Source organism: Colossoma macropomum, unplaced genomic scaffold (assembly GCF_904425465.1).
Source record: "Colossoma macropomum unplaced genomic scaffold, Colossoma_macropomum, whole genome shotgun sequence".
Classification (NCBI taxonomy): domain Eukaryota; kingdom Metazoa; phylum Chordata; class Actinopteri; order Characiformes; family Serrasalmidae; genus Colossoma; species Colossoma macropomum.
Window position 1 is genome coordinate 15,191,375 of NW_023494787.1, and position 27,918 is coordinate 15,219,292.

The 27,918-nt window shown below is 38.3% G+C and overlaps 2 protein-coding genes across 2 annotated transcripts; one reads left to right on the plus strand and one right to left on the minus strand.

Moving 5' to 3' along the window:
* The first annotated feature begins 12,589 nt into the window (after positions 1 to 12,589).
* On the plus strand, positions 12,590 to 22,058 carry tspan13b (tetraspanin 13b). Its single transcript, XM_036566215.1, has 6 exons — positions 12,590 to 12,808; positions 15,259 to 15,426; positions 16,100 to 16,180; positions 16,714 to 16,827; positions 18,613 to 18,723; positions 20,593 to 22,058. The coding sequence occupies exons 1-6, from the start codon at positions 12,746 to 12,748 to the stop codon at positions 20,665 to 20,667; spliced, it is 612 nt and encodes a 203-aa protein (XP_036422108.1). The 5' UTR covers positions 12,590 to 12,745; the 3' UTR covers positions 20,668 to 22,058.
* Positions 22,059 to 23,582: 1,524 nt separating this feature from the next.
* agr2 (anterior gradient 2) lies at positions 23,583 to 26,457 on the minus strand. Its single transcript, XM_036565648.1, has 8 exons — positions 26,342 to 26,457; positions 25,880 to 26,021; positions 25,591 to 25,654; positions 25,354 to 25,406; positions 24,399 to 24,475; positions 24,248 to 24,311; positions 24,045 to 24,128; positions 23,583 to 23,862 (listed from the first exon to the last, which is right to left on the minus strand). Exons 2-8 carry the CDS (start codon positions 26,010 to 26,012, stop codon positions 23,813 to 23,815), a joined length of 525 nt encoding a protein of 174 aa, XP_036421541.1. The 5' UTR covers positions 26,013 to 26,021; positions 26,342 to 26,457; the 3' UTR covers positions 23,583 to 23,812.
* Between the last annotated feature and the right edge of the window lie 1,461 nt (positions 26,458 to 27,918).

Sequence of the window (27,918 nt, forward strand, 5' to 3'; positions counted from 1 at the left end):
AGCATCAGTCAAATGTGGCCTTTAGCCGGCTCGACTGCTTCAGACTGAATGACTCCCTGACTGTTTTGGACGAGCAGGCGAGCAGTCTGAGTGAGCCGTAGGCCTGGAGTGCATGGTGTCAAGGTCTCCGCTGTGCTTTCTGTCTAAGCTCAGTTCAAACTTGCAGTTATGGCACATTCATTGTGCCACAGTAATGTACTATCATGGCCCTAAATGAACTACAGGGTTATTAGCTAACTGCAGTTTATGGCTCGTCATTTTCTTTCCCTTCACTTTGAATTTGTTTTGTCCTTGACGTTGCCTCTACGTATGGCGATTGGCATTCATGTCACTCACTCCCGACCTTCATTGGGCAGCGTGCCAGTGCATTAAGAGCCCTTTTAATTACCTATGAATCAAGATTAGCTCCCCAGTTGCCTGTCTGAACAATTTTCCTTTTTTCTTCTTCCCCCTGACTCCAGGCTATCTATCTATTGGAACAGAGTAGACAGTTAAGCAAGTCCAAGGTCAGTGACATTATAGTTCCATGGAACCCCCCAGGGAGCCGCTCAGTGGCTAGCATGCTAAAGGTGCTAATTAGCGCTCACTTGCAGCGCATATTCAAAGAGCTGACACCGGGGGGAGATGTGGGGAAAGCCTATGTGCCTGAGCCTATGCACCGCTGCCTGCTCAAAACCCTGCATCACAAAGCAGTCGTAGGCCGAAAAATGAGCCTGATGTAACCGGACAAAATGTACGGCAGAGATTAGCTGAAAGAGAAAGGACAGGGCAGGAGAGGAGAGGAGAGCCACGAGCGGAGCGTCCGTCCCCCACGCCTGGCCACACAGTGTCTGATCCTAATCGCTTGTCAGCAATTCAACAAGCGTTCTCAGAACTTGACAGCTTGACCTTGACTCTGGTTAGCACCCCCGAGCCCATACGCTCACTGTTGCAGTCCAACAGACCAGCGCTCAGAGGACAGAGGCTGTAAATGACCTTTCGTAGAGGATGTGCGGAGAGGCGAGAGACTGTGAGATGATATCAGATCACACCCCAACGCTAACAGCCAACACCGCTTCACACACTCACAGGGTCCGCAGGCATTTAGCCTACACCCAGCTTTAAAATGAGCAAACGGCCATCCTGCATGACCCTCCTGAAGCCTAGGCCTATTGTTCACTTATTAATTTTGAGATGTATTCTTTAGTAATGACTAAGGGTGAATAAAGTACAATAGGTCTGTATACGAGTAAAAGTAGAATTAATCAAATTCAGTATTACTTGAGTAAAAGTACAAGTAATATAAAAGTGTATCTGTAAGTATAAAAGTACTTGCCTGTGAGTGTACACAAGTAAAAGTAAAAAAAGTCATTGTAGGTACTGTGTAATATTAATTTGAAAGGAAAAGTTCTATTCACACAGGTCTCCTTAATAGAGCTCGTTCATCAAAATATTGTTACAAAGTATTTTGCAATAATGCAATTATTTTTACACATGATTCTTGAGTGCATGCCAAAGCAAGCAAGTTTGTACTTTTACTCAAGCAGAAATATAGATAGATACTTGTACTTTTACCAATAATAGTAATATTTTACCAAATGTATTTCTACTGTACCTGTCCAGGGTGTATCCTGCCTTCCACCCAATGACAGCTGGGATAGGCTCCAGCTACCCCCGCAACCCAGAAGGATAAGCGGTTTAGGAGGTGTGTGTATGTGTATTTCTACTTTTACTCAAGTACAGAATTATCGTACTTAGTCCATCACTGAAAGCAACATTGTAAATCCACATTATTAGGTTTTTGCATGCAACATGATTTTGATGCAGCTTGACAGATAAAACAATTAAAAAACAATTGAAGTTGCATGCAACACCTTTGATTGCACCACTAGTTAATCAAATTATCAGCTCATGTTTTTTGATATAGTATATTGTTTTGCTGTGTAAAGTCTTCTCTGATGTGTTATTTACATTTGCATATCTGTAGCATTTTTATCGTCTACCTGTCTATGGATCTTCACTACTTTTTTATTTTTTTAATCTGTTTCAGTATATTCAGCATTTGAGAATTTATGTTTAAGTAGCTATTATAGCTGTACTTGATATCCCACTCATCCTGTCCAAGAAGCACTGCAGTATCCCCAAGGATTCTGAGCTCTGTGTGAAATTAGGAGACATAATAAATCCAACTACACAGATCACAATAACAGCAGGTTAGCATAGTAGAACAAATAGTGGCACAATCATCTGCTTACACAGCTGCTACTGTTAGCTGGCTACAGAAACATTAGCTTCGAGAAACTTGTTTGTTTGCTGTTGTGGCTCAGGAACCTGACAAAAGGAAAAACTGCCAACCTTGTGTGTATCAGGAGGACTTAACTTTAGTCTGGCCGGTTAACCATCTTCTGTTTTATTATCGATTGAAATCAATCATTTCAAATAATTTCATTTAGTGTGATGAAGTCGTGCGTTATCTGTGTTTTAATTGCCTGTTTCATGAAACGTGTTTCATGCAGTTTGGACCACAGCAAATGGTGTGAGTTTTAAATGAGTTGCAGGGTGCTTTTGGAACGCAGGTGAGTTTAGTTTCTTGTAAGTTTCAAGCAACTAAAGTTGCATTAAAGTTTCACCACATAAAGCCAGCCTTGAGGTTCAAGCATGTTGGCTTTAAACAAGGATAAGATATTACAGCTTGAACCACCCATATCTGAAATAGGCCAGGTGGAAAAAAAACCTTTCAGTGGGTTTCCACATTAAAACTCCCATTTAGAGCAGGACTGCATTTTATCTGCGTCTTGGAAGCTGGCCCACTGTGTAACTGTGTGGTGTTTAAGTTCTGTCACTTTGTCACTTTACTCATATTGTCACCTTGTCGCCTTGTCAATGCTGCGTTTTATGTATTGTTGTCACATAGAATTTCAATGAACATGCTACAATGACAATAAAGTGTATTAATATTTATTTGTAATGATTTTACTGAGTGATATCAATATTGCCACATACAATAGTTCAATGTAGCCTGTATCGCAATATTAATTTGAAAGACCTTTTGAATATTTTCTATACTTAAACAGCAATTTGAACACATACACTCACTGAGCATTTTAATAGGAACACTATACTGATACTGGGTAGGGCCTCACTTTGCTCTCAACACAGCTATAATTCTTTGTGGCATGGATTCCACAAGATGTTGGAAACATTCTATTAAGATTCTGGTCCATGCTGATATGATTGCATCATGCAGATTATTCAGGCACACTGTTGCGAATCTAATGTTCTGCCACATCTGAAAAAGGTTGAATTCAGATCCGGTGAAAGGGAAGTCTTGCTTTATGACAATACATTTTTGTAGTTTTTAACTATCCAGTTTTGTTGAGGCTGTGCCCACTGCAGCCTCAGCTTTCTGTTCTTGGCTGACAGAAGTGGAACCTGACATGGTCTTCTGCTGTTGTAGCCCATCCACCTTAAGGTTCGATGTGTTGTGCATTCTGAGGTGCTTATTTACTCGCCACAATTGTACAGAGTTGTTATCTGAGTTAATGTAGCCTTTCTGTCAGCTCAAACCAGTCTGACCATTCTCTGTTGAACTGTCTAATCAACAGGGCATTTCTGTCTGCAGAACTGCTGCGCGTTGGATGTTTTTTCTTTATTGCACCATTCTGAGTAAACACTTGTGCGTGACTGTTGTGTGTGAAAATCCCAGGAAATCAGCAGTTATAGAAATACTGAGACCAGCCCATTTGACACCAACAATCAGGCCACAGTCACAGTCACTAAGATCATATTTTTTCCCTATTCTGATGGTTGATATCAACACTACCTGAAGCTGCTGGCTCACATCATGCATGATCACAGAATGATTTTATGCTCTACACTGCTGCCACACAATTGGCTGATTGGATAATTGTACGAATGAGTTGGTGAGTGGATTTCATATAACAGATTATAGTGAGAACCATGACATAATACAAAACAGAGCCATTTTTATCACTGCTATCCCAGCTCTTCCACTAAAACTGTCGTCCTTAAGCTACTGTTCAAGTGCCTGTTGGTATAAAGAAGGTAAGTGGCAGGGAAACCTTTTAAGGCCACAGACTTTTAAGGCTGCTCTGCATTTTAAATGGATGGTGTCCCAACCTAGAAGCTTTTGAAAGTCTTTGCTGGACTAACAGGTCTGTAAAATTCTGTGCAGCAGTGACACGAGTGAGAGAATGTGCCATCAGGGGAAGGCTGAGAGTGATAATGCACCATGACCACATGAAAAAAGAAGCAGAGCACCCTAGAGAGTCCAGAGCTACATTCCTCGCTGACATCACATTGAAAGAGTTATTCTCAGTTCCAGCAGTGGTTATAAGACAACGGGCTTTATTTCAGATGATGGCATGCGCAGTGGCTCATCAATAAGGTATGGGCTAAGTGCGGGAGGAAGTCACAATGCAACTAAATCATTAAGCTGGTCCTTTTCTCATTTTAAACTTTAAGGCGTCCTTATCTTCTGATGGAGTCTATTATAGGAAATTCTTCTCACATAATTCATGTAATTTGTATCTTTTAAAATCCTCTTAAAATATTCCAACAGGAAATTGTACTTTTCTCATTTAATCTTTACTTATTGACACTAAAAAGGAAAGTTGTGCAAGCTAACTTACCCTGCATTATCTCCACATACTGAATACTTCACTGGGCTCTCTCAAGCAGGCCTGATTCAAATTCACTCTTACATCTGTGACCCAAACCATTTCCTTTAATAATGTAGAAGGAGGCTGTTTTAGTTAAAAAATGATAACTAATTAAATAATAAGCTAAAAAGTGTGTATGAAAAGCTCTGAAAAAGCATTTACATTTGAATGAAAGATTTGCGTAGTCAGAGCGTCACTTATTTTAAAAGTGGATGTAGGCGATGGCAGTCCACCATTACTACAGAGCTGAGAACTTGCATGAAAACACACATTTTGATTTAAAAAATTGCTCAGATTGGCTTAATCTTACAATTATCTAAGCATATATGTTATATCATATAACAATATGAACAAAGAGAAACTCAAACGACTGTTTAAAAAACATAATTTTAATAATTCAAATTATTTAAAAACATGCAGAAATTACATCACATAGTAGCAACACAGAGAAATCTTTCCAGGTGAGAATTATGAGTTGGGGGGTCTTTCAAAAGGATTTCAAATGGTTGGAAACTTCCCAGCTCCCAGCTTAATCATGAATACGGAATAAGAGTGCCCCCTTGTGGAGGATCTTCAGCCTGCTAAACACAAATGAGTGAGTCAGACAGTCAGTCAGTCAATCAGAAGACAGGTCCATGAGGTGCATCCAAAACAAGGCCCTAGAAATAGGCTCCAGTATATTGTGGCCAAGCTTAATGCTTGGTGGTTAGCCACAGAACTTCCCAAAGGCTAATCAGCAGGTGGTAATAAATTCAGGGGCCAGATTCACAAAAGTGTCTTCTTAAATGGGTTTTTTCTAAATTTCATTTTTTTTAAAAATTAACAGAAATTAATATTCTTCAAGTAACTTATTAAGAATTCTCATTTTCATTTCTTAACTGTTTTCTTAAGCATAATTTTAAGAACAAGTGATATTCTTCAAAATATTACATTCTTAAATATTTTCTTAACCCTACGATAGCCTCATACTTGTCTTAGGATGTAAGAGTTGATAAGTTAAACATCTAGATTCATCATGGACGCTGCCTCTGCTACTACTGCCCATCCTCGTCCATTACCCCACAGTTGTCACATTTTCCATTGAGGATTTTTTCCTGTTGGCTCTTTCTTCCACCATGACCTCTATTTCTCATTTGCTAACATTATTTAAATGCTTGGTTTGATGTTTTTCCTCCATTTTGTTGTCCTTTGAGCATCCATCCATCCATCCATCATCTAAACCGCTTATCCTTCTGGGTCGCGGTGGGGTGCTGGAGCCTATCCCAGCTGTCATCGGGCAGAAGGCAGGATACACCCTGGACAGGTCGCCAGTCCATCGCAGGGCAGACAGACAGACATAGACATTCACACACGCATTCATACCTAGGGGCAATTCAGCATGTCCAATCAGCCTGACTGTATGTCTTTGGACTGTGGGAGGAAACCCACGCAGACACGGGGAGAACATGCAAACTCCACACAGAAATGACCCTGGTCGCCCGGCCGGGAATCGAACCTAGGCCATTCTTGCTGTGAGGCGACAGCGCTACCCACTGCGCCACCGTGCCGCCCTTGTCCTTTGAGCAGATTAAACTAAATAACAGAAATAACAATTAATACAATTTCAGAATGTGTCTTGCATCGTTTATGGTACGTGGTGAAATGCAACGTAGCCTACATGAGAAAACAATGAAGATTTTCTTAAGAAAATTGTAACAAAATAATTATTTTAAGAACATATTTGAGAACCTTGGAAGTTTTTCAAGAATTGCATTTAAGAACATTCTTATGAACGTTTTAGTGTTTGTCTTAAGAACTTTCACAAGTTTTTTTCTTAAGAGAGATTTTGTGAATCTGGCCCCTTGTTGTTTTCACATAAACCATGAGGGAAAACATTCTAAATAAAACTGGCTAGCTCACATAACATACATACTGCATTGCAGAGCACGAAATAAGCCCCAAATGTGACTAACTATGGCAAGACAGTTTTAGGACAGTTTTACACCATGATGTAGGTTCTGCGAGAGCTAATGGTAATGCAAATGAGCTGAAGAACCAGGCAGGGCTCAAATTCACCACAGCAGTTATCCTTGGGCTAGTACAAAGGAGCAGTACCTAGGCCTCAAATAAACAGAAGATGTATTTTTAACCATTAGCAGACAAAAGCATCTATGGTTTAAAGGGGAACCATTTTCTACATGATCACTGATATGTTGAAGTAATTTAGAGTGGTTTGAGGTGAAATGGTCTATTGCAGAGAAACTTACCAACTCAGAGAGTTGCAAACGTAGCAAAAAAGTAGCAAACGTATAGCTATTTTATTTATTATGCAAAATGACCAGTGAACCTACATGTTCTTGTTTAATATTGTTGGTAAAATAGTGGTAAATCTGAAAAAATGTTTTCTTTGGGGGCTAATTTTCCTTTCGAATACTCTGCATGTACCACTCTGTCATTATTAAAAAATGATCTTTTAGGCTAAATCACTATCTCATAACTATTCTAAAACAATGTGCATCAGGCAGCCTGCTCATAACTATTTCATGAATAACGTCCTGTGAGTGCTTTTAGAGGCACAACACTCTTCAGACGTCTGGTTCCTATCATCACTGTTGTAAAAAATTTTGATTCATTAAGTTTCCCTACAACAGAGCATCTCACTTCAGACCACTCCAAATGACTTTATTTACATCCTAAATGCTAAATTATGCAGATTTTTTGGGAAATCGATGGAATTCCCATTTAAACATTGCCATTTCTGATGTATAGGTTTTGAGAAATTAAAAGTAAAACTTTCTTCTTCATTCTGCACATCTCACTCATTTGGTAAGCACATTTGTTTCTCTGCACTGTAGGCTATTGAGCAAAGAGTCCAACTGCTTTCACAGTTACCTTCAGATTCTCACTTACAGCTAATATTATAGACCAGGGACAGATTCAGGGTGGTATTATGAGTCTTTTTCTGCATTTGCCAATATCACTAAACTAGGACATGCTGGAAAAGTGGGGGAGCCAACTAAATAGCTTGTCATCCTTTGAACTCCCTGTCACTGCTAATTCTTTAAGAGTGCATTATGCTGTACTATGAGGAGAGTGCTTTGTGCCCACATCAGCAGTTTAAAACAATTAGAAGAGGAAGTCATTCGACAGAGTCACAGCTGAGGCCTGTGGGACATCTAAAGATAGAGCGTGAAGAGGAGAGAACACAGCAGTGCAGACAGACAAGAAAGGGCAGAAAAAAGAATAAAAAAGTAGAAGAAAGGGCATCCAAAGTGCCACTGTAAGCTTTTTAGTGCTTTGTAAGATTGTTACTGCCAACTGGCGTTGTAAAACTGTTTTGTGACAATGACTGTTGTAAAAAGCACTATAGACATAAAACTGAATTGAAGTTAATGCTATATTAGCATTAGCCTCCTTTCAGTGAGAGGTCATTCCACACAGCAGTGCCACCCTAGGTAATGTGATCATAAAGGCCGAAGGAGGTCAAGGAGGATGAATGAGGAGAATCTTGAGTAATATATGACTTTGCCGCCATCTGTTGATGTAGTGTGATACTTCTGCGCTCTTATTTTATGACTGAGCATGAAGTGAGTTGAGGCAGTGCAGAAGGGCAGTTTCATAAAAATCAGGCTTTCTAATTACAGTATGACTAGATTTCAACTATAAGATAAATGAGATACTGTGACTGACCTCTTCATAGCCAACTAGTTTCTTGCAGAAAACAAAATATCGACATTTTTGTAACATTAACTCTTCTTGTCAAAGTCTAAGTTTTATTTTGTTATTTGTACAATATGCCAAGGACATTTGTACAGTAAAATGCTTGTGGTGAGGCTCAAGCCTATTTTCAGTTTTTGACATAATTTGAAAATGTCTGTTGCCCCACTGTGTGTAAATTTCAAAATGACTTACATTAAAAGTAAAATAGTTGTCATTTTGGAAATACAAGGTTTTGTTCTGACAGCAGTGATATATATATATATATATATATATATATATATATATAGAGAGAGAGAGAGAGAGAGAGAGAGAGAGAGAGAGCAAGAGAGAGAAGAAAACAATACATAGCTGCAGTCAAGAAATTTTATTAAGTTTATTTATCACTTATTTTTTTCTGCATCCTTTGAACATAAATGGGCTAATAGAAATGTTCTAAAAGTGGTTGGAATATTTTTACATTAACTTACTAAAAGTTAAGAACATTTTGCCTTCTGTAAAGTTGCTAACATTGAGATACCTTTTTTTGGAACACACAGATATACAGGAATGCATTATAAATGCAAAATATCTGGCTACTAAATAATAATATGTGCACTTTAGACCATAATGTAATATGAATAACCATGCATGTGTGCTGGGACAAATGTATAGGCCATTACTATTGTACTGCAAGGACAGAGAACTACAGCCAAATAGCAGCAGTTTAGAATATAATTATAGATATATAAATAAGTATACATATGTGCAGTGACAGTGTATCTAAAGCAACCATAAAGTGCAGAGTGAAAACCAAAAACTGAAAAAATGTCCATAAAGTCATGCTTGAATAGAATAGCAGCAATGACAGTAATGACTGTAAGCGTATTATACTGTTGGACTCTGTTAGTCCTTAACCATAACGATGAATGACATACTGACAGGTGTTTTGGGAATTAACTAGTGTTTGTTCAGTAACCTGAGCAGAGACCGTTCCTCCTGTTAACCTACCAAACAGCAACCTGGTAAACAGACTGTGCTCTGACTTGATTTGACATCGCCATTTACCTTTACGTTGCTCTTTAAACTTCTCAGTGTTTAGCTCAGGCTCGTCATTTGCTGTTCTCTGCACACAGAGCTTGACTCTAGAAACAGAAGTGGAGATACAATAGAACTAGGCCTACTCCCAAAATCAGATCCAAAATGAGGATTACCACCCAGAACCAGAGGTGAAGCTCAAATAAAATAAGTTAACATCTCTCCACTGGCACACACAGTTTAGTCCAAGACCAGGCTTACGTCCATCCAGAAAGCCAGTTTTTTTTCACACATCACTGATCTGAAGCTGTGTCCCAAACTGTGCCCTATTCCCTATACGGTGCACTATTTTGGGGTTCTGACATTTCATATTGGTGTGCAGAAAATCCAGCGCATTCAAACAGTCCCACAGTGCACTGCAAAAAGTAGTCTATAGCCAATGTACTCAAGCAGACAGGGCCACTGTGTTGTTTGCTTTGAAGACTCATGCGTAACTTCTCTGAGGAGGATTACTGAGCCCAGCTATAATGTCAGCGTCTCCACAGACCTCTCCACAGACCTCTTACAAATGTACTGTATGCTGTTCTCATGTGTGCAGTCACACTCAGCGGTCACATAGTATTGGTCAGGTGGCATGATGTTTATAGTGTTTATGTCAGGGGTGTCCAGTCTTAACCGCAAAGAGCCAGTGTGGCTGCAGGTTTTCACAAGCAGGAGCTCACCTGATTCCACTTCTTCAATCAACTGGCTTCAGTCAAACAACTGATCATGTGATCTCCTGCTTTGCTGGGATTAAAACCTGCAGCCACCCTGGCCCAGATAGTAAACATATATCGGTCTGCTGGCTTGACAAAGTCGGCACCCCGCTGACTGTTTGCCACTGCTGGTCCACCCTGGGACCACCCAGATTACTGTCCTGCATACAAGCTGCAACTAGTCTTTAATCTCCTTAAACAGATTTTAAATGCACACAGCTTTTTAGTTTAGAAAATAAACTAAGACAAATCAAAGAACTGAGAAAAAAAATATATAAAATAATTAAAATAAAATAATATAAAATAATTTTACTGAAAATGTTGTTGCTGACACTGTGCTGGATTGTAAGTATAACTAAAGAACGTAGGGAAGGGAAATATAAATATAAGTAAACTGGACTGAGTGGAAAATGAGCAATGATAAATGGAATTTTGTCTAATACTCTGCTTAAAGCACGGAAAACGCCAGTGGACCGCCAGCTTTGCCATCAGAGGGCCCAACAGTGGCCCACTATCCTCTTGCTATCAGCGTGGCCCTTAGTGAATACAATTGGACACCCCGGCATGAACACTAGGCTCATCATGCCACCAGTCCAATACTATATAACCACTGAGTGTGACTGCACATATGAGAAGAGCACACATTACATTCGTAACAGGTCTGAAGAGAGGTATGGAGACGCTGCCATTGTAGCTGGGCTCAGTAAGACGGGCACCCCTGGGTTATGTGATGGAATCTGCTGTCACACAGTAATGAGCATGAAACGAGTACGAAGTGTTTACTACCATCATCAACTCTGTTTCCTATAATAGTGTTCTAAACAGGGATCGAGATTTTCCAAAGTAGGGTACAGTGATTAGGGGACCATTTCAGACACGGCATGAGTTTTTCTGCTCTTGCTCTGGAAGTGCCCCACTGTGCCACATATAAACCGTGGTCAACTACTGCTCTCTAGTGGTGAATTGTAAGAATACACTGTGACAAGAAATATGACTACATTCATTTCCATTTTAGGCCTATTGCAACTGACTGATGAAGAGACCACTTGTTTTTAAGATTTTTTGCCTCTCTTTTGCCAGTCTGAAGATTTTTTTTTTCGTTTGTTTATCATTTCACAAATAATCAGTATGGTAGAAATTTACAAATATTCTTATTAATATTTACATGAGTATTGCTCTGTTTATACCATGCACAAATTAATGCATTTTTCTGATGTGGCATCGTACTATCATGACTTTAAAATCTTATTTTCTCAAGTATTTACATTAATTTAAACTTTTTTTTCCCCAATCAACAGTCTCCTGCATACGTCATATGGCCCACAGTATCAGGGCTACATCATAGATGTGAGCTGGCCTCCTCTATGGATGCTCACCTGTGAGTCAGAGCAACTGGCAACGCTAGACAAGTAAAACCGACCAATCAGCTCATCCGGGCGTTCCCTCTTCCAAGCAGGGTTGCCAGGTTGGTTGTAAACCCCTTTCTGTAATGATTTCCATGGAGGGATTTGTTTGTTATAGTAGTATTAGTTTGACATATGAATATTTAATGTGTTCAACATGACTACAAATTAGTCCGTTTTAACATATATACTCTATTGTTTTCATGCCATTCTAAGATGCTAAATGACATGACATTGTAGTCAGACAGTGACAATGAAGATCACTACTGAAAAAAACATGAAGTACTGCTATTTTAAAAAGAGTCTTAATGAAAACTGAAAATACTATAAGGAAAGATTATAACTGCATTAAAATCTATTTATTTTACTTATTTTATTTTATTGGCAGCCTTAGAAAATGGAGATGTCGTTGTTAAGTGTGGTGGGTACCAAAATGAAATATTCTGCATGTGTTTGAGTCAGTGTCAGTGCAGTAGAATGATATTGCACCAAGAACCAGACTGAACCCCTTCACTGAACTGAACTGAATTAGGCCTACTACCATATAAAACATTAAAGAACCTCAACATCACTGAATGTGTTTGGGATTACTCAGATCATGAGAAACAGAAAATACAACCAACTTCTAAGACTGAGCTTTGGAGATGTGAAAAAATATCCCTGCAGATATCTTTGAAAAACTGAAAGCAAGTCTGAAAAGAAATGGAGCTGTAATGAAGGTAGATAAATAATGAAAAAAAAATTATATTATTAAGATATACATACCATTATACATAACAGCTAAACATTACATTTAGTTGTAGAAGCACCTGTATATTGTTGTTGTTTTTTTTAAACTAAAGAACTGATCCCACTCCTTTGCATCCCATATGCATCTTTTTTTCAAGAAAAAATAATAGAATACTCCTAAAAGACACATGGAGTGCATTTCAATACATGACATGCTTTCTGTTACTGTAAATCGTCTAATAAAAAGACAGCAAAGTTACAGTTTCTACTGCATACAGTATCTCAAGGCTTGTAATTGGTTGGTGAGTTATTTTAGAAGATCTGGCAACCCTGCTCCCTCTCAGCGTTGTGCAGCCTGACGCGTTTCATTTCTTCGGTGTACACCGGCTCTGGCTGATTTCGTTTTCTCTCAAAACGCCAGATCGGCGTGTGATGTCTCTGTGATTGTGCGTGACTGGCCTTTGCAGTGAGGAAATCGTCCATCATGAGCTGCTCCGGGTTCACCTGCTCTAAAAACTGCCTGTGCGCCATCAACCTGCTGTATGTGGTGAGTGAATGAGCGCAGCTGCAGCCATATGGGAGCCTGGTGCTGCTCTTAGAGCTGCTATTTCAGCTCGAATTTGTAAGGTTTAGGGAGAAATGACTCGGTTGTGGTCAATGTTGGTAAATAATAGGCCTCGTAACAGCGAGCTGAGCTCATCTGAATTATTTAGGAAGGTGCATTGTGTGTGTGATGCTGAGCAGCTTTGGGTTGCAGCCTGTATCGTCCAGCACACCGCAGCTCATGGCGTTTCCTTTCACTCCTCCAGGCCGGCCAGACTCACGTCCTGTCTTTGTTCTAGCTTTCAGCGTGTGTGATAAGACTCCAGTCACTCATTCCGTTTCCTGCCTGTTCAGGGTGTAATTCTGCCTTTTCTGTGTGTACACAGTGCTGTGTTTTGTCAGTTTGAGTGTAGTGAAGTAAGGCCCACTGCTGACCTGGTTGTAAGCACTGGAGTGTTTTGTGATCAGATACCTGTTGGTTTCAAATGCAGAGAGTTCAGGTCAGCCCAACTGAACCGTCACATCACATCCAGTTGATGATGAGCCACTTGGCACATTTACTGTTATCATTGGCCAAGTAAAAAAATTATCATAAAAAAGGCTCGCTTGAGGGAAAAGTCATACAATCATATATCAAACAAAGCTGCCAAAGCTATAAGGGACACAAATATCTCTGCTGCTTATAAGCTTCGTTAGAATAATAACAGAATGTACTCTTTTTGGGAGAGAAAAGTTTTTGAAGTAAGAAATCCTATCAAAAAATGAACATATTAAATGTCCATGCACTACTTTTTAGAAGTACTGGTCATTTTATTCAAGTATACAGTGCAGATTGAAGTTCTCTGTGATAATCAGGGTATTTCAATGTATTTATTGCTTTAAGTTTAAAAAACAAAAAACAATACATATTAATATCTGTATATTAATAGCTGTAAACATAATTTCAGTATATCTAAATTATCTGCTACAAGATACACTACTCTTTAAATACAGGGTATTCTGGATTTTAATGTTATTATAATTTCATTCTCAATGTTTTATATAGTTTTTTTTAGTCATTTTAGAATTCAGACTCATCAACAGCATTGTTAATCATTTTGAACACATCTAACATTTCTTCATTTTTTACTGCTTTTTACAACAAAGTTGAAATTTGTGCAAATGTGTCAGTCAAAAGAGCCAGTGAGTACAAGTTATTCATTTTTCAGAGTCAGGAAAAAACACAGAAAAACATACGAAACATAAAAATTACTCAGACGCTTCAACAAATGTATATAATATATCGCTGCTGTCGGAACAAAACTTCTTATCTTCAAAATAATAACTTTACAGGAGAACATACTTTACTTTTAATGTAAGTCAATGGAACCAGACTTTTTTCCAGGTAATATTGGACCGTTTCTTTTGGTCCATTCATTGTCAAAAACTGAAAAACTGTTCCGACAGCAGCGATATATTCTTATAACATAATAGAATTATTTTTCAGTATTTAGTGCACCACTCTTATTATTACAGCTTCCAGTCTTTTTAGTAGGCTTGCTTTTAGTTTTTCAAAGAAATCTGCAGGGATATTTTTCCACATTCCACCCCTCCAAAGTTCAGTCTTAAAAGTTCGTTGTATTTTCTGTTTCTTATGATCCAAATAATGTCAAACACATTCAGTGATGTTGAGGTCTGGACTCTGGGGTGGTCAGTCCATTGTTCTCAGAACACCAGCAGCACCTTTGTTTGATTTTTGTGCAAATCTTCTTTTTTGTCTGTTAACTTTTCTCAGTGAGGTACTTCTTGACAGCTACACATTCTTTCAGACTCATATCACTGAGTTGTCCCTCACAGTGGAAGGATGGACAGAAACACCTGTGGATTTTTTCAGATCTGAAGCAAGCATGCATAATTTTCTCCTCTCTCTCAAAGATAAAAGCTTTAAGTGCTGTTTATGTGATGGGGATAGTTTTGGTGTCTACCAGGTGTTGCATGGTTGTTATATTGTTTTTTGAACTCCATGTTTTTCATGTATATTTTGACTTTCCCTTTCCTTATACAAGTGGATTGTCTTTATATATAATCTCATCAGAAATATCTCCTGACAAATGAATAACTCGTACTTGATGCCCAGAAAATTGATTTTAAAGAATATTCATTCCTTGTTGTCAGTAAAAGCACTGCTCAAGTAATCAAGTCTTGTATTTCCTTCTCCAAGGTTAAACATTATACTCTTATTTTGAATAGGTCAGATTACTGATTGTTGAGGTTAAGGTTAATTTAATCAGTGAAATAATTACCAGGAAACTGCCACCATGACATAATGACCCAAATACTGTTGTTGAAGCACTTTTATGTTAAAATTGACAGCAGTCGTTTGTTTTACTTTTCCCAAAGCAAGAGAGAAATACCATAAATCTTTTATTCTATGTTATTCTCTCTCATCACTCCTTCCTCCCTCTCCTCCTGCAGATGGTGAGCATGCTAATGATCGGTATTGCTGCCTGGGGGAAGTGGTTTGGCCTCGTCTCAAGCTTCCAGGTGGTGGGGGGCATCATCGGGGTTGGGGTCTTCCTCTTCTTCGTCGCTTTGGCTGGACTTATTGGTGCCATCAAACACCACCAAGTTCTTCTCTTCTTTGTATCCTCCACTGCAGTGATGTGTACCCACACATAGATATGACAAGGTGGTCTCATTAGGAGCGGTTTGTAAAGTGAGGGGGTTTGCGTACTTTCTCTCTGCTTAGTAATCAAACCTTGTTTTTTCACCATGTTTGAGCTGAAGAAGTCACCACAACTGTTTTGTATATTCAGGTTTTATTGTTTGTTTTAGGAGTCATGAGGTTTTTCCACACTTGTGCAATAGGATTGATTAGTGTACACTTTCAGTTAATAATGACAATGATAATCATAATAAGAAGAATACACTTAATTTGCATAAAACAAGTTTACTAAGTGCTTTAGAGGAAGATAAAAGCAGCTCAATTAAGATGCGACAAAATGCAAATAAAAAATGACAGAAAAAAGACAAAATTTGGTGAAATATGAAGAGAATACACAAAAAATAGCAGATAAATAAATGAATTGTGGTAATTTTTCACTGAAAAAGACAGATTCACTCTTGAAAGTCGCTGATCCCATTTTAAAACCTAATTTTAGTAAACCTTTTTTAAAGAATACTTTTTAAGAGTGCCAGTTGCTCTCAGGTGTTTAGGTAGAGAACCTGATGAAACAAACTTGAATGTTCATTGTTCTGTTTGAATGAATCAGCCTCACTCATCTGCCCCTTTATCTCTCCTTAATAATATCATTAGTACATGATTATCTTGTTCCTGGTCTTTGTGGTCCAGTTCTCAGTGTCCAGTGCATGCTTGGCCATCAACAAAGAGCAGCAGGTAAGACTGATCGCCATTCTAATCAGGTGACAACACACTCAGTAATGCAGAAATGTAAACCCAACATATTAAAGGCCTTAGTTATGGTGCATCAGCTTCATTGGCTCTTAAAGCATTAAGTTAATTAACTACAGGCCACTGTGGAATTTAATGGTGGTAAGTAAGTGCAGTCTGCTTTTCTCAGCAGTGGTTTCCTGGTAGCAGCATGGCTGCAGTAACCTGGACATGCTGAACAGTTTTACAGCACACTGTGTATTTTTAGAAACCCTTTAGACTGAATCACTGCTGTACATTTTATTTTTGTCAGCCAGTCTTTCACCTCTGTTCACACCGCTCTGTGCGAATGCACAAGCTTATGCTCCTTGGGATGAATTCTGTTGACAAAATAATTTACTGCTCAGAATGGCAGTCTCTGTTCATTATTGTGTGCTTGTGTGGTTCATATAAGTTGGTATAAGTTTGTTTAATTGGTTGAGCTACTAACGATTTCTTTTTTCTTTTAATAAATCATTGTTCTTGATGTGTCTGTGTAGAATCACCTGTTGGAGGTGGGCTGGAACAACTCCCAGAGCACTCAGAGGGACGTAGAGAAAAGCCTCAACTGCTGTGGATTCTCTCACGTGGACATGAACGGAACCTGTGCTGCTGTAATTCTCAAACACACCTGCCCATCCATTCAATGAATGACTGATTTTACTCAGTAACGTTGTATCTTTGCTCGTTATAAGTAACATAAATTGCAGTTTGGTCAGAGAATTATTAGCATCCCCAGTTAAAATGATCAAATATACTGGATAAAATTTACTTTTAGTTCTCTATTTCTCCAAGTTCCACGACTAACACCTTGATTAAAATTATAAATATTTTAAATACCTATTCAAATTGTATTAGTTTATCATGGGGGATGTCAGTAATAATATTTTTATGCATTTCCTCAGTGGTAAAACTCTCATATCCAGATGGCAATAAAAAACTAACTAGATATCTAGTGGGTTGTATTTTCTTTTAATATGGATATGTGTGCTATGAGACTAAATACGAGTAGCACCATCTAAAAAACTTTTCAACATGACGTTTGCCTGAAAAATTGTATTTGGGTGGGACTAAAATGATCAGACCCTCGCTGAATTCTGTGAAAAAGAATAAGTAATTCGGTCTGTAAATTTCTCAGGGTAGGAGGGAGAAAATAACCCAGGCATAAACCGATCCAGAGGGAAATATCGCAGAGTAGAGTAGCACCTGTAATTTTAATCCTGTTTGACTGGTTTTAGCACTGTTCCTTGGCACCCTCTTTGAAATACTTATGTGGAGGTATTTATTTTTAGGCACATACAGTCACATGCAAAAGTCTGAGTACCCCTTGTCAAATGACATTTATTTATTTATGTATTTATTTATTTATTTATTTATTTATTTTTATTGAAAATAAGGTAACACATCCTCTACAGAGAACACACTTAAATATAGCATCTTGCAAATGTGCAAAATAACTTGCGCAGGCTGCATTTGTTGCCCCCAACATGTTAAAATGTGTATAAGTCTGTTCTCAGGAGTGAATGTGTACAAGTATTTACATTTAGAAAATGTAACAACAAAACATATTATTTGACCAGGGGTGGCAAAACTTTTGCACCTGTAGCTGTTTTTATAGACACTACCAGATTTATGACACTATGAAACTTTAGTCTAATTTAATTTATGTAATATTTACCATCCTGATGGTTGGGCTCGGATAAGAAGGACAGACTTATGACTGGGATTTTTAAACAACAATACAAAAGTAAATAAAATAAAGTGATAATCACACAAACATAAAACAGCACATACAAATCGCAAACTAACGTGTTTGATCATATAAACAATAACTAAATTATTTTTTGAAACCACGTTTATTAGGGTCCGGTTTCCCAGGCAGGTATTAAGCCTCCTCCTGGACTCTATTTTCCTTTCAGTAGAGAATCTCAGAACATTGTGTAGTCCAGGACTAGAGTTCATCCCTGTCCGGGAAACCAATAGGAGTTCCTCCTCAGGAGATTATTAAGAAGTCCTTCTGTGATGCTGGTTGGATTCTCAGAATAAGCAATTTTCAGCATCTGTAATGAAAATATAACCATTTTATTTAAGATCCAAAATGGGCTATAAACCTATTTACAGTTTTAATATGTAATTTTGTCCCAGTGTATTATATGAAGTCGAATTCTGCAGTAATTCGTCATCAGTAAAATTCAGGAGTTGTGTGACTTTCTGCAAGCTGCCAATGAAGGTCAATGCATGCATGCTTTGAAGTGTATAAATGATGTAATTTAAATGTTAATAACATCACTGGCAGCATCTGTGATCTTGCATCTGGTCTTTGGCTCTGGACGTGTCTGTCCCATCATCTAACCCAGCATATGTTATAATTTCCTGTGTCTTGCTGTCTCTCCCTACAGGCCTGTTTTTCTCACACCAAATGTGACACCTGTGCAGCAAAGATCCAGGAGCATGCTGGGGAGGTGCTGCGCTTTGTGGGTGGAATCGGCCTGTTCTTCAGCTTCACTGAGGTAAGCCTCCTTCTTTAAACATACACGTCCCTCTCTTTTGCTCCCTTTCTTTCCTATTTGCTTTTTTGCTTGTTTCTTTTTCAGTACAATACATCATTTGTTAACTGTTATCATGATATTGGTCTTTGCAGTGCTGATATTGCAGAAGGTCACAATCTGCAAATGAGCCCTCAAACCAATCGCGTTGTCATACTCTGAGCATCTTGACCAATCACAGTGCCAAAAGAGTGTTTATGTGGCAGCTTTGATGAGTCATGTTTTTCATGCAATCCCACAAATTATAAAGCAGGCTGATCGTAAACCATGTCACGTTATTGATCACTGCTATATCGAACGTATTACATAACAAATCATAAATGTAATGTGTAGCAGTGTAATCCTAATACTGACATTGTCCATAATGCAGCACTATTGCATGGTTTACTAGACCTTTCCACACTGAATTTGTCATTCAGATGTTATGTTATGAGATGATATTTGGCATTTTAATACACCATCTGCATCTTTTAAAGATGAGATTCTCATCTACTCATCTGAAAGTGGCACATTCTGTCTTTGTGCATGAATGCCATCTGCTATCATTAAAACAGGCCAGCAACACTCAACATAAGAAGTAGGGGTGGACGATAAGGAGATATGATATTTATTGTTATTATAATAAATTATAAAAGAGTCAGTTTCGACCACACAGTCTAATAATTAAAATGGCTGTAGTATACTGCTGTATGGGCACAATGTTTTTTTTTGTTTTACTTAATAGAAGTAAAAATGCATAAGTCAATAAAGGAATTCGGACACTTTCTCATTACCAACCTTTGTCAGTCACCAGTCGCAGAAATCAACCAACAATTATCGCTTAATTAATGCTAATGCTGAAGTTGGATTCTGATCCATCCATGTAAGAAAAAAAAACTTGGTTTTGATAACTTTTTAAAATTATTATTATTATTATTATTATTATTATCATTATTATCATTATTATTATTATTATTCCATTTTCTCCCCAATTTAGTCGAATCCAATTCCACCCACTAGTTAGGACTCCCCCAATCACACAATACCACCAATGCTAGGAGGGTGAAGGCTAGCACAGGCTTCCTCCAAGACCTGTGAAGCACCACCACATCTTTTCGAACTGCCACTCACGCAACATCATTGGACAGCCGAACACACTCCGAGGACAATGCCAACCGCCAGATCTGTTACGTCAGTACTTTATTTAGAAAGAAATAGCCAGTTACAGGTAACATCATTTAAAAGGCCTGTCACTATCCCTGACTTCGAAGAAGACTGCCCGTTATGCTCAATTACAATTGTGAATGGTCTAAAAACAGCTGCCTAAAAACTTAAAGAATAAAATATAAGGCTTACAGATCAGTTTCTGAACTAAAATCAACTCTGGTCTGTTAAGGTGAGTTTGGGGTTCTCTCTTCTAGTGCACAGAGATCTTTACCCATCATTTTCACTTTAGCATTGTTGGCTGAGTTTACGGGCGCTTCCCGTGTTCGTGCTGCACTGCTTTCATTCACAATCAGAGTCGCACAGCCAGCTGTCGCAGGTTGCACAAGCGTATGCAAATTACATACAAGCACAGGCCCAGATAATACATGTTTTAGATATAGTGCGTAATTCATTTTCCTCTGTTAGAGACATACGAGTAACACAAGTAACAGAATTTTTATGGTCAGTAACTGTAGTGTTTTTGCAAGAAATGTGTTACACTAAAAACAAAAGTAACCATATAACTATAATACATTACTTTGGACTACATTACCCCAACAGTGATGTTATGTTTTTGCTATGTTGCACTACCCTTAATGAGCAGCTCTTGAAATAAATGTCCCCTACCTCTTCTCTCCCCTGTTTCAGATCCTGGGCGTGTGGTTAACATACAGGTACAGAAACCAAAAAGATCCACGAGCCAATCCCAGTGCCTTCCTGTAGTCAACGGCATGGCTGTCACAGTGACCGTCTGTGTACTTGTCTATTTGCTGGACTTCTTACTGGAGCTCTGTTAGAGACGAGAAGTGTGCGTTTGCTTTCTCTGAAGTGGAGATCACTGCTTGTTTCTGCTGCTGTGTGTACTGATCATTTTCTAGGGTGCAGTGTTGTGAAGCAAAAAAATCCTATGCGTAATTTTTGTTTGAAGATGTCTTGAATGGAGACTACAGCTACAGCAAACATCACAATGGAACTGACACTTTTTACCTTACACAGTAAACACTTCTTCAAACACCTATGGGCTATGATCAGTCTAAAACCAAGAATTTCAAAATGTGGAGAAAAACAGTCACTGTAAGAGAAAACGGACTACACTACGACTAGTATATACCTGCATGTTATTGTTTCTGTTCACATTGGTTGTTATTGTTGATGTGTGTTCAGACAGGATGAATACTGCGTTTTAAATTCCTGAATCCTGAAAGTAATATTCTTTATGATGCAGTATGTTGATACCACCACATGGACACAGTCCTCTTTGTGTACATGCACAAAATCAGTCACTCTGAGGCTACTGGTCAAGAATGCAATAAATTAATCATTGTGATTTTTGGTCAGTTAATGTGCATCTTATTTAAATGTCTGCATGACAAACTTTCCTCTGCGAATCTGGATATGCAAAAAGAAAAGGTCCTCATTGATTATCCTGAGAGGCAATTGAACCATGCAAGCAACATGAAAGCCCCATACATTGAACGATCTTTGACACATTTCACGTCACAGTTAGTCGTATTCAAAGTTTGAACAACCTGGTCAAACTGCACGTTTTGTTGGTTTTCTAAGTGGAAATAAGTCAAAAATATCCTGTACAGAGAACACACTTCTGCACATTTTAGTGAACAACTTATATGTATTTGCTTTAAAAAATAAAATGTTTCATTTTTTTCCCACTATTTTGGATTTGGCAAGTAAATAGTCAGGTGACACTTTATTTTGAGTGGTCCTTTTTAGATGAAACAAACACTCAACAGACTCTCAGTAATGTGTCAAAAACATATGAAGGTTGGGTTTAGGTTTTGGGTTGAGGTTAAGGTTAGGGTTAGGTTTTGGGTAAGACTAGGTTTTGTGTAATGGAAGAAACATATTAACGATACAAGATGTAATTTGACCAGGGACCTAACCCTTTGCATATGCTAGTATGCATTTCATTAAATCCATTTATTAAGCCTGTGACTGATAATTGTATGTGCTCAGATTATTATTTTTTTTGTGTGGTTTTGCCTTCTTGCATGAATTCTTCACTACAGTGTGCATCTCTATCATGTGGTTCTGTGAACTATGCACTCCTACATTTGAAAAGCAACAGAATAAAGAATGCATTATCACCCAGTCTCTGTGCAGTGTAAGTTGAGGGTTTCTATAAAGCTAGGTTTTCTTTTCTCATGCTAAGTGAGGGATTCTGTTGACGTTTCCTATAAAAAAAGCAATTCCGCTGGTCCGATAACCAATCAGAGGCTTACACGCACTGCTTTGTGAGCCGGGAACTCACTAAAGAACAAAAGCTGCTTTTGGCTGCATACTGGTAACCAGGCAACAGAGAGATCCAGGAAATGCACTGGCCATTTCCCTCTGGCCCCTCCTTATAGGATACAGGCCGGAGCTGAGTACCTTTCACCTTCAGCCTTCAGGCAGATCACTCAAGCGTACTGTACGTCCAGGAGGCGTACACTCATAACATAAAGGGGCCGAAAGAGTCCTTTGGAACAATGCCACAGAACAATCATGGTTTCTTAAGAAACGCTACAATGATTGGTTCAAATTAGGATTGTTCATAGTGGTGGTGATAGGAACCAGACGTCTAAGGCGTTTAATGCCTCTAAAGCTGCATCACAGAAAGCTATTACATAGCTTGTGAACAGGCTGCCTGATGTTGTGACAATGTTTTACAGTAGTTGTGCAACCAGATGTTGGCCTAAAATGTAACATGTAAGACGCTTTCAGGGCAGAGATGCACATGCAGCCTGTTGTAAGGCAAAATTTTTCCCAAGGAAACCATATTTTTCAGATTTAAAACTGTTTTACCATCATCAACATTACATATAAAAACTCAGAAGACGTGTAGGCTCACTGCTCATTTTGGATAGGAAATAAACTGGCTATATTTGCCTTATAGACATTGTGACCTCTGGTTCCTATCCCCACCACTGTAAAGAAGCACCAGAGATTACATTGTCGCTGTCCAAAGAAAAAGAAGTATCTCCGAAATTATAACTTTACAGGAGAAGTGATGAATGACCTTTACTTTCAATGTAAGTTATTGTAAAGAGAATTTATTCCAAGCAATTTTGAGGCATTTCAATTGGTCCAATCATTTCCACACGGTGTAAATGGCAGCAAGTAAAAAAAAAAAAAAATATGGATACATGTTTTTTCTCTGGACAATATGTTTCTCTACAGTAAACCATTACACATCTAACGACTCAATGTTTTTTTTTACATTTCATTCATTTAGTTATGCAAAAATTTTTAAATATTGGTGGAATTCTCGTTTAAAGGAATTATCACCTAAATAATCTCCTTTAAAAACAATAATCAGCTGAGAGTTGTGGAGTTACCGTTACCCAGGTTTGTTTAATGAATAATAAGCCTAGGCATAATGGGCACAAACTTCGAGTTGTCTGTGCTTCTTCTGTGTACCCTCCACACTACATCATGTTTTATTTTTATATGTTAAACAAAAATAAATAAAAAATAATTAGAAATTGTGCACTAAAATTTGCAGAATATTTAAGTGTGTTCCATGGGGAGGACATGTTAATTTATTTAAAAATAAACAAAACCTCGTTTTGCTCAAACGTTTGCATGTGCCTGTAGACTATACCTGATTCTTTACGAATGAGGACAGTGAAACAAGTGAGTTCAGCGCAGTTTCTTTAATTTATTCCAAAAGCAATGCATCACTGATGCCGTACATTAGATGTAAAGCTAGTCTTTAAAGGTCAACAGTAACAGGATCTCAAAAAGAATATGTCCAAAAGTGAGTTCAGAGATTTACAGTGCGTTTCTTTACATCAGTAAACAGAATAACAGACATAAACTGTCAGCGAAGAGAGCATCCAGTCTCGGCTCACGGCCCTGATGGAGTTTTTCACAACTCTGTTTTCAGGAACTTCTTGGCTCTCTGCATGTTGCTCAACACTGTTAGAGTGAAAATAAAAATGGCATTAATGCCTAGAAATAGTATTATAGAACAGTAACATACGGTATGAGAATCACTTCTATATTATATAGTATAAAGTATCTAATACTCATAAAAACAATTTGGATCCATTATCACTGAATTACAGCTGTAATAAAGTGAGTAGCCTTTTAATACTTACAGAGTTTTATGTCACTTGGCTCGTAGGCATACATGCGGTTGGCATAGCGGCCAGTGATATCGGCACGGACGGTCATGGAAGGATCTGTGGAAAAGCAGAGGGATGATTTTATTCAGTTTATCCGTTGAAGGAGAAATGGTTGCCTGTCACTGCTGAGCAAAACTGAAAAGCCCACATCTCTGAGAGAGATGCGGTACACTCACCAACAAAGATGATTCTGGGAACATACTGGCCATCTGGTGACAGGTGCTTGTCTGTGGTTTCGTACTGTAGAGAAATTACATTTTAACATAGATTCACAAGCAGTGTAACATGATTTATTGCATTCGTTAATAAATAAAGCAAAAAACTCACCACCAGGTTCAGGAGAATGAAGTCCTCATCAGCTAGCTGCTGGATTTCTTTATCCTCAGCAAAAGCCTTCTTCAGAGCTGAAAGGGCAGAACAAATATTTGCTTACTTAACGTTTGACAATGTCATCTATCTACTAGGCTATAACTCATATGGTGCTTGAATAAGCTCTTAAGCAATCCTATTTGAGCCCACTGTCAACTGATGCTGCCACAGTTCATAACATAATTGTCTCCTAGAAACACAGAAGAATAGAACAGAAATATCAATTCAATTCAGTTCACTAGAATTTTAATTATTCCAATATGGTAACTGGTAGCAGGCAGGCACATACATAATATAAAATAATACAAATAATAAAACCACATAAGAAAAGACCACCCGGAACATTATAATGCCATATAATCATATAATACAGAATCTATAAATGGGCTTTATAAAATTAGTAAAAATATATGTTAAAGAGGAGTATCAGACAAATATCCAGCCCAAAGAAACTTTGTTATGGAAACAGTCTGTTTTAACTCATTGTTTCTTCGATGTCATGAGAACTCATTTACATATATTTACCTATTCAGGTATAAGCAGTTTTTTTTCCCCCAGAGTGCAGTCTAATCACTTATCAGTCTTAAAGTCACAGTAACAAAAAACATTCTGTTTCATCCTTAGGGATAAAGAAAGGTTTGAAAATGATCATGTACAAATGAATTATGACCATTTTTGGTGCATAATGACACACAAATATTGTAAGTGGACATCTAGGGGAAAAAATAAAATACCAGAAAAATGTATCATACAGGCTCCATAAACCTGTTGTGTAAATGGGTCAGTGCTAGTTTATGAAAGAGGGTAAAATCACAGCGACAAACCACAGACACTGTAGAAGAGCATCATTATTCAGGGCTGATTTTGAGGCCTAGGGACCAGGCTGACCTATTAGGTGGAGTTAAAATCTTACCCTGGCTGTGTGGGCAGTCATCCAGGTGGAAAATCACCAAGAGAGGCTTGTTCCTGTGGAAATAGTTTTAGATATGAGGAAAGAATAAAGACTTTGTGTGGTTTCATTATACAAATGCATCCAGTAAATTGAATCAGCCAATCAATGCAACCACATACAACTGATAAAGCTGAAGCTGAATCAACGTAATGACTGATCACATGCATACTGTACTGGCAAAATGCACACGTTTCTCACTTTGAGCGTGACCAGAAGAGAGCCTCCTCATACGTTTGAGCCCAGATCAGCTGATCACCCCATCCTAAGAAGGAATTCGAAATGATTTCTTATAAGATACGAACATTCATGGTTTGTTGACGCACGACAAAACAGTAAAATATCCTCCGCTTTAATAGGAATCTAAGATTTCTTTAGGTTCAGCTCAAGCTTAAGTGTGCTGGGTGGTTACTCATGCTGTCAGTGTGGTCACATACAACTAAGCAATCAATGCTGTCATTAAAGCAACTAAGAAAGAAAGACAGCTCACCTCTGGAGAGAGTCTGAGGAATTCTCTTCTCCTTCTTCTCTGGCTTGTTGGTGGTGGGGGTCTTCTCTGGCTTCCCCAGGACAGAAGTCACAGCCACCAGGACCACGAGCACTGACAGTAATCCTTTAATCATCTTCTCAAGCTGCACAAATGAGATCAATCATCAGACCACTGTTAGAAAGTAGAGCACCGAAGGAATTTTAGAACAGCACAGATATCTATTACTGCGCTCTTGCAGCCCATGTGAATAAAATAAGCAAAGAGCGTGTCACTGAGCATGTGAGAAAGCAGGTGCATTATACAAAGGCAAGAAGGTAAAGCAGGCTTTGTGGATATGGCGTATTCCGATCTGTTCCTTGAAACCAGTGTGAGTTAATAAAGAGAGCATTTCAGCATGCAAGACAAAGCAACCATAGAAAACACAGGCAAAGAAGGTTAAAAAGCATTTGTAGATATTCTCACCCGCTCAGGTTTCTCTTCAGCCTGTGTTCAGCCTCAGTCTCCTAGTCCTGCTGTGGCGGTTACCTCTCACCTGTGCAGCATTTATACACCTGTGCACCTGAATGTCCCTCCCTCCTCTCTACCCTTCTGGAATGTGTGCTTCTGCACCTTTGTGTGCTCTAACTCTATGCTAGGAGCACCTTTATTTCTATTAACATTCTCTTTTAATCCGTACTTAATTTTGTTCTGAATTATCTGTAGAGTAACAGTGAACGTTAATGGTCTCCCGATGGCCTAGTATTCCAACTGTGAAAAGTACGAAATCTATCAATTTTAGTCAATTTTGGCTCTGGTCCAAGGACAGGTCAGCATTATGTCATGAATTTCATTCAGAGACTTTAATGATTAGGCCTTTTGTGATTGGCTCAGATCGTACCCATGATGTCAGTCCTGCATTAATGAGCTTTCATTGAATTTTGAAACCATGACGTGGTATTCTGAGTGAGAATATCTCCCATAATGTATATTCAGTCTAATGTATGCACTCCAGTTGATTTTTATGACAATCTATCTTAATATGTATTTAATCAATCTAAAAATGTATCTCAATTATTCGGTAATGGATATTATTCTTTGTTTATGTGAAAAGATAATATATTTAAAGATGCAAATCAGTTATCCTCTAGTAATGGAAATGGAAATAATATAATAGGAATAAATATAATTGATGTAAGTAGCTAATAATGTCACATTTTCAGGGGAATTTATAGTGTATCACTGTAGCTTGTGCCAGTCATTGTCTTAGAGTTTGGTGGGCTGGGGGGCCCAAGATGCTGTTTGATCACAGTCATAGCAAAGGGCCGAGTGCGGAAGGAAGCGGGTTTGTTGAAGTTGACAGACATATCTGGTCAGTGTTTCTGCAGATTTCCACAGAAACTGTGGTGGACATTCTCTCAGATCTTCATGTCTGATTCCATTTACTTTGCCTTGAAGGGAAATTTGAAAGAAATGTCTATAATTCAACCTATTAGGTGTCAATAAAGTCATTCAGAGTGCTTTGATGTGAAATGTTTCATTGCAGAAAAACTTACTGACTGATTTCTTTACAGTGGTGGTGACAGGAACCAGGGGCTGTGTTGTCTACAACACGAATATAGCCATTTTATTTACTATCTAGAATAATCCAAAATATGTTGATAATGGTAAAATTGTGGTAAATGTGAACAAGTTTACTTTGGGGACTGTTTTGCCTCACAATGCCTTTCTCGTACCTCTCTGCCATGAATGGACCTAAAAAAAAATACATTTTAGACCAAAACCTTTTCAAAACTACTGTAAAACAGTGTATCAGGCAGCATATTACTAACCATCTCATGTAACAGCTTTCTGTGAGGGAGCTTTTAGGGACATTAAACTTTAGATGTCTGGGTCATGTCACCACTACCGTGATCAATCCTGAATCTGATGATTTTCCTGGAACAGCTCACATACATCAACCACTCTGGATAATGCTGTTTATGTCTAAATGATTTAACTATACAGAAATTTAGAAGAATCAGTGGAATTTCCCTTCGATATATAATATATAATATAATTTG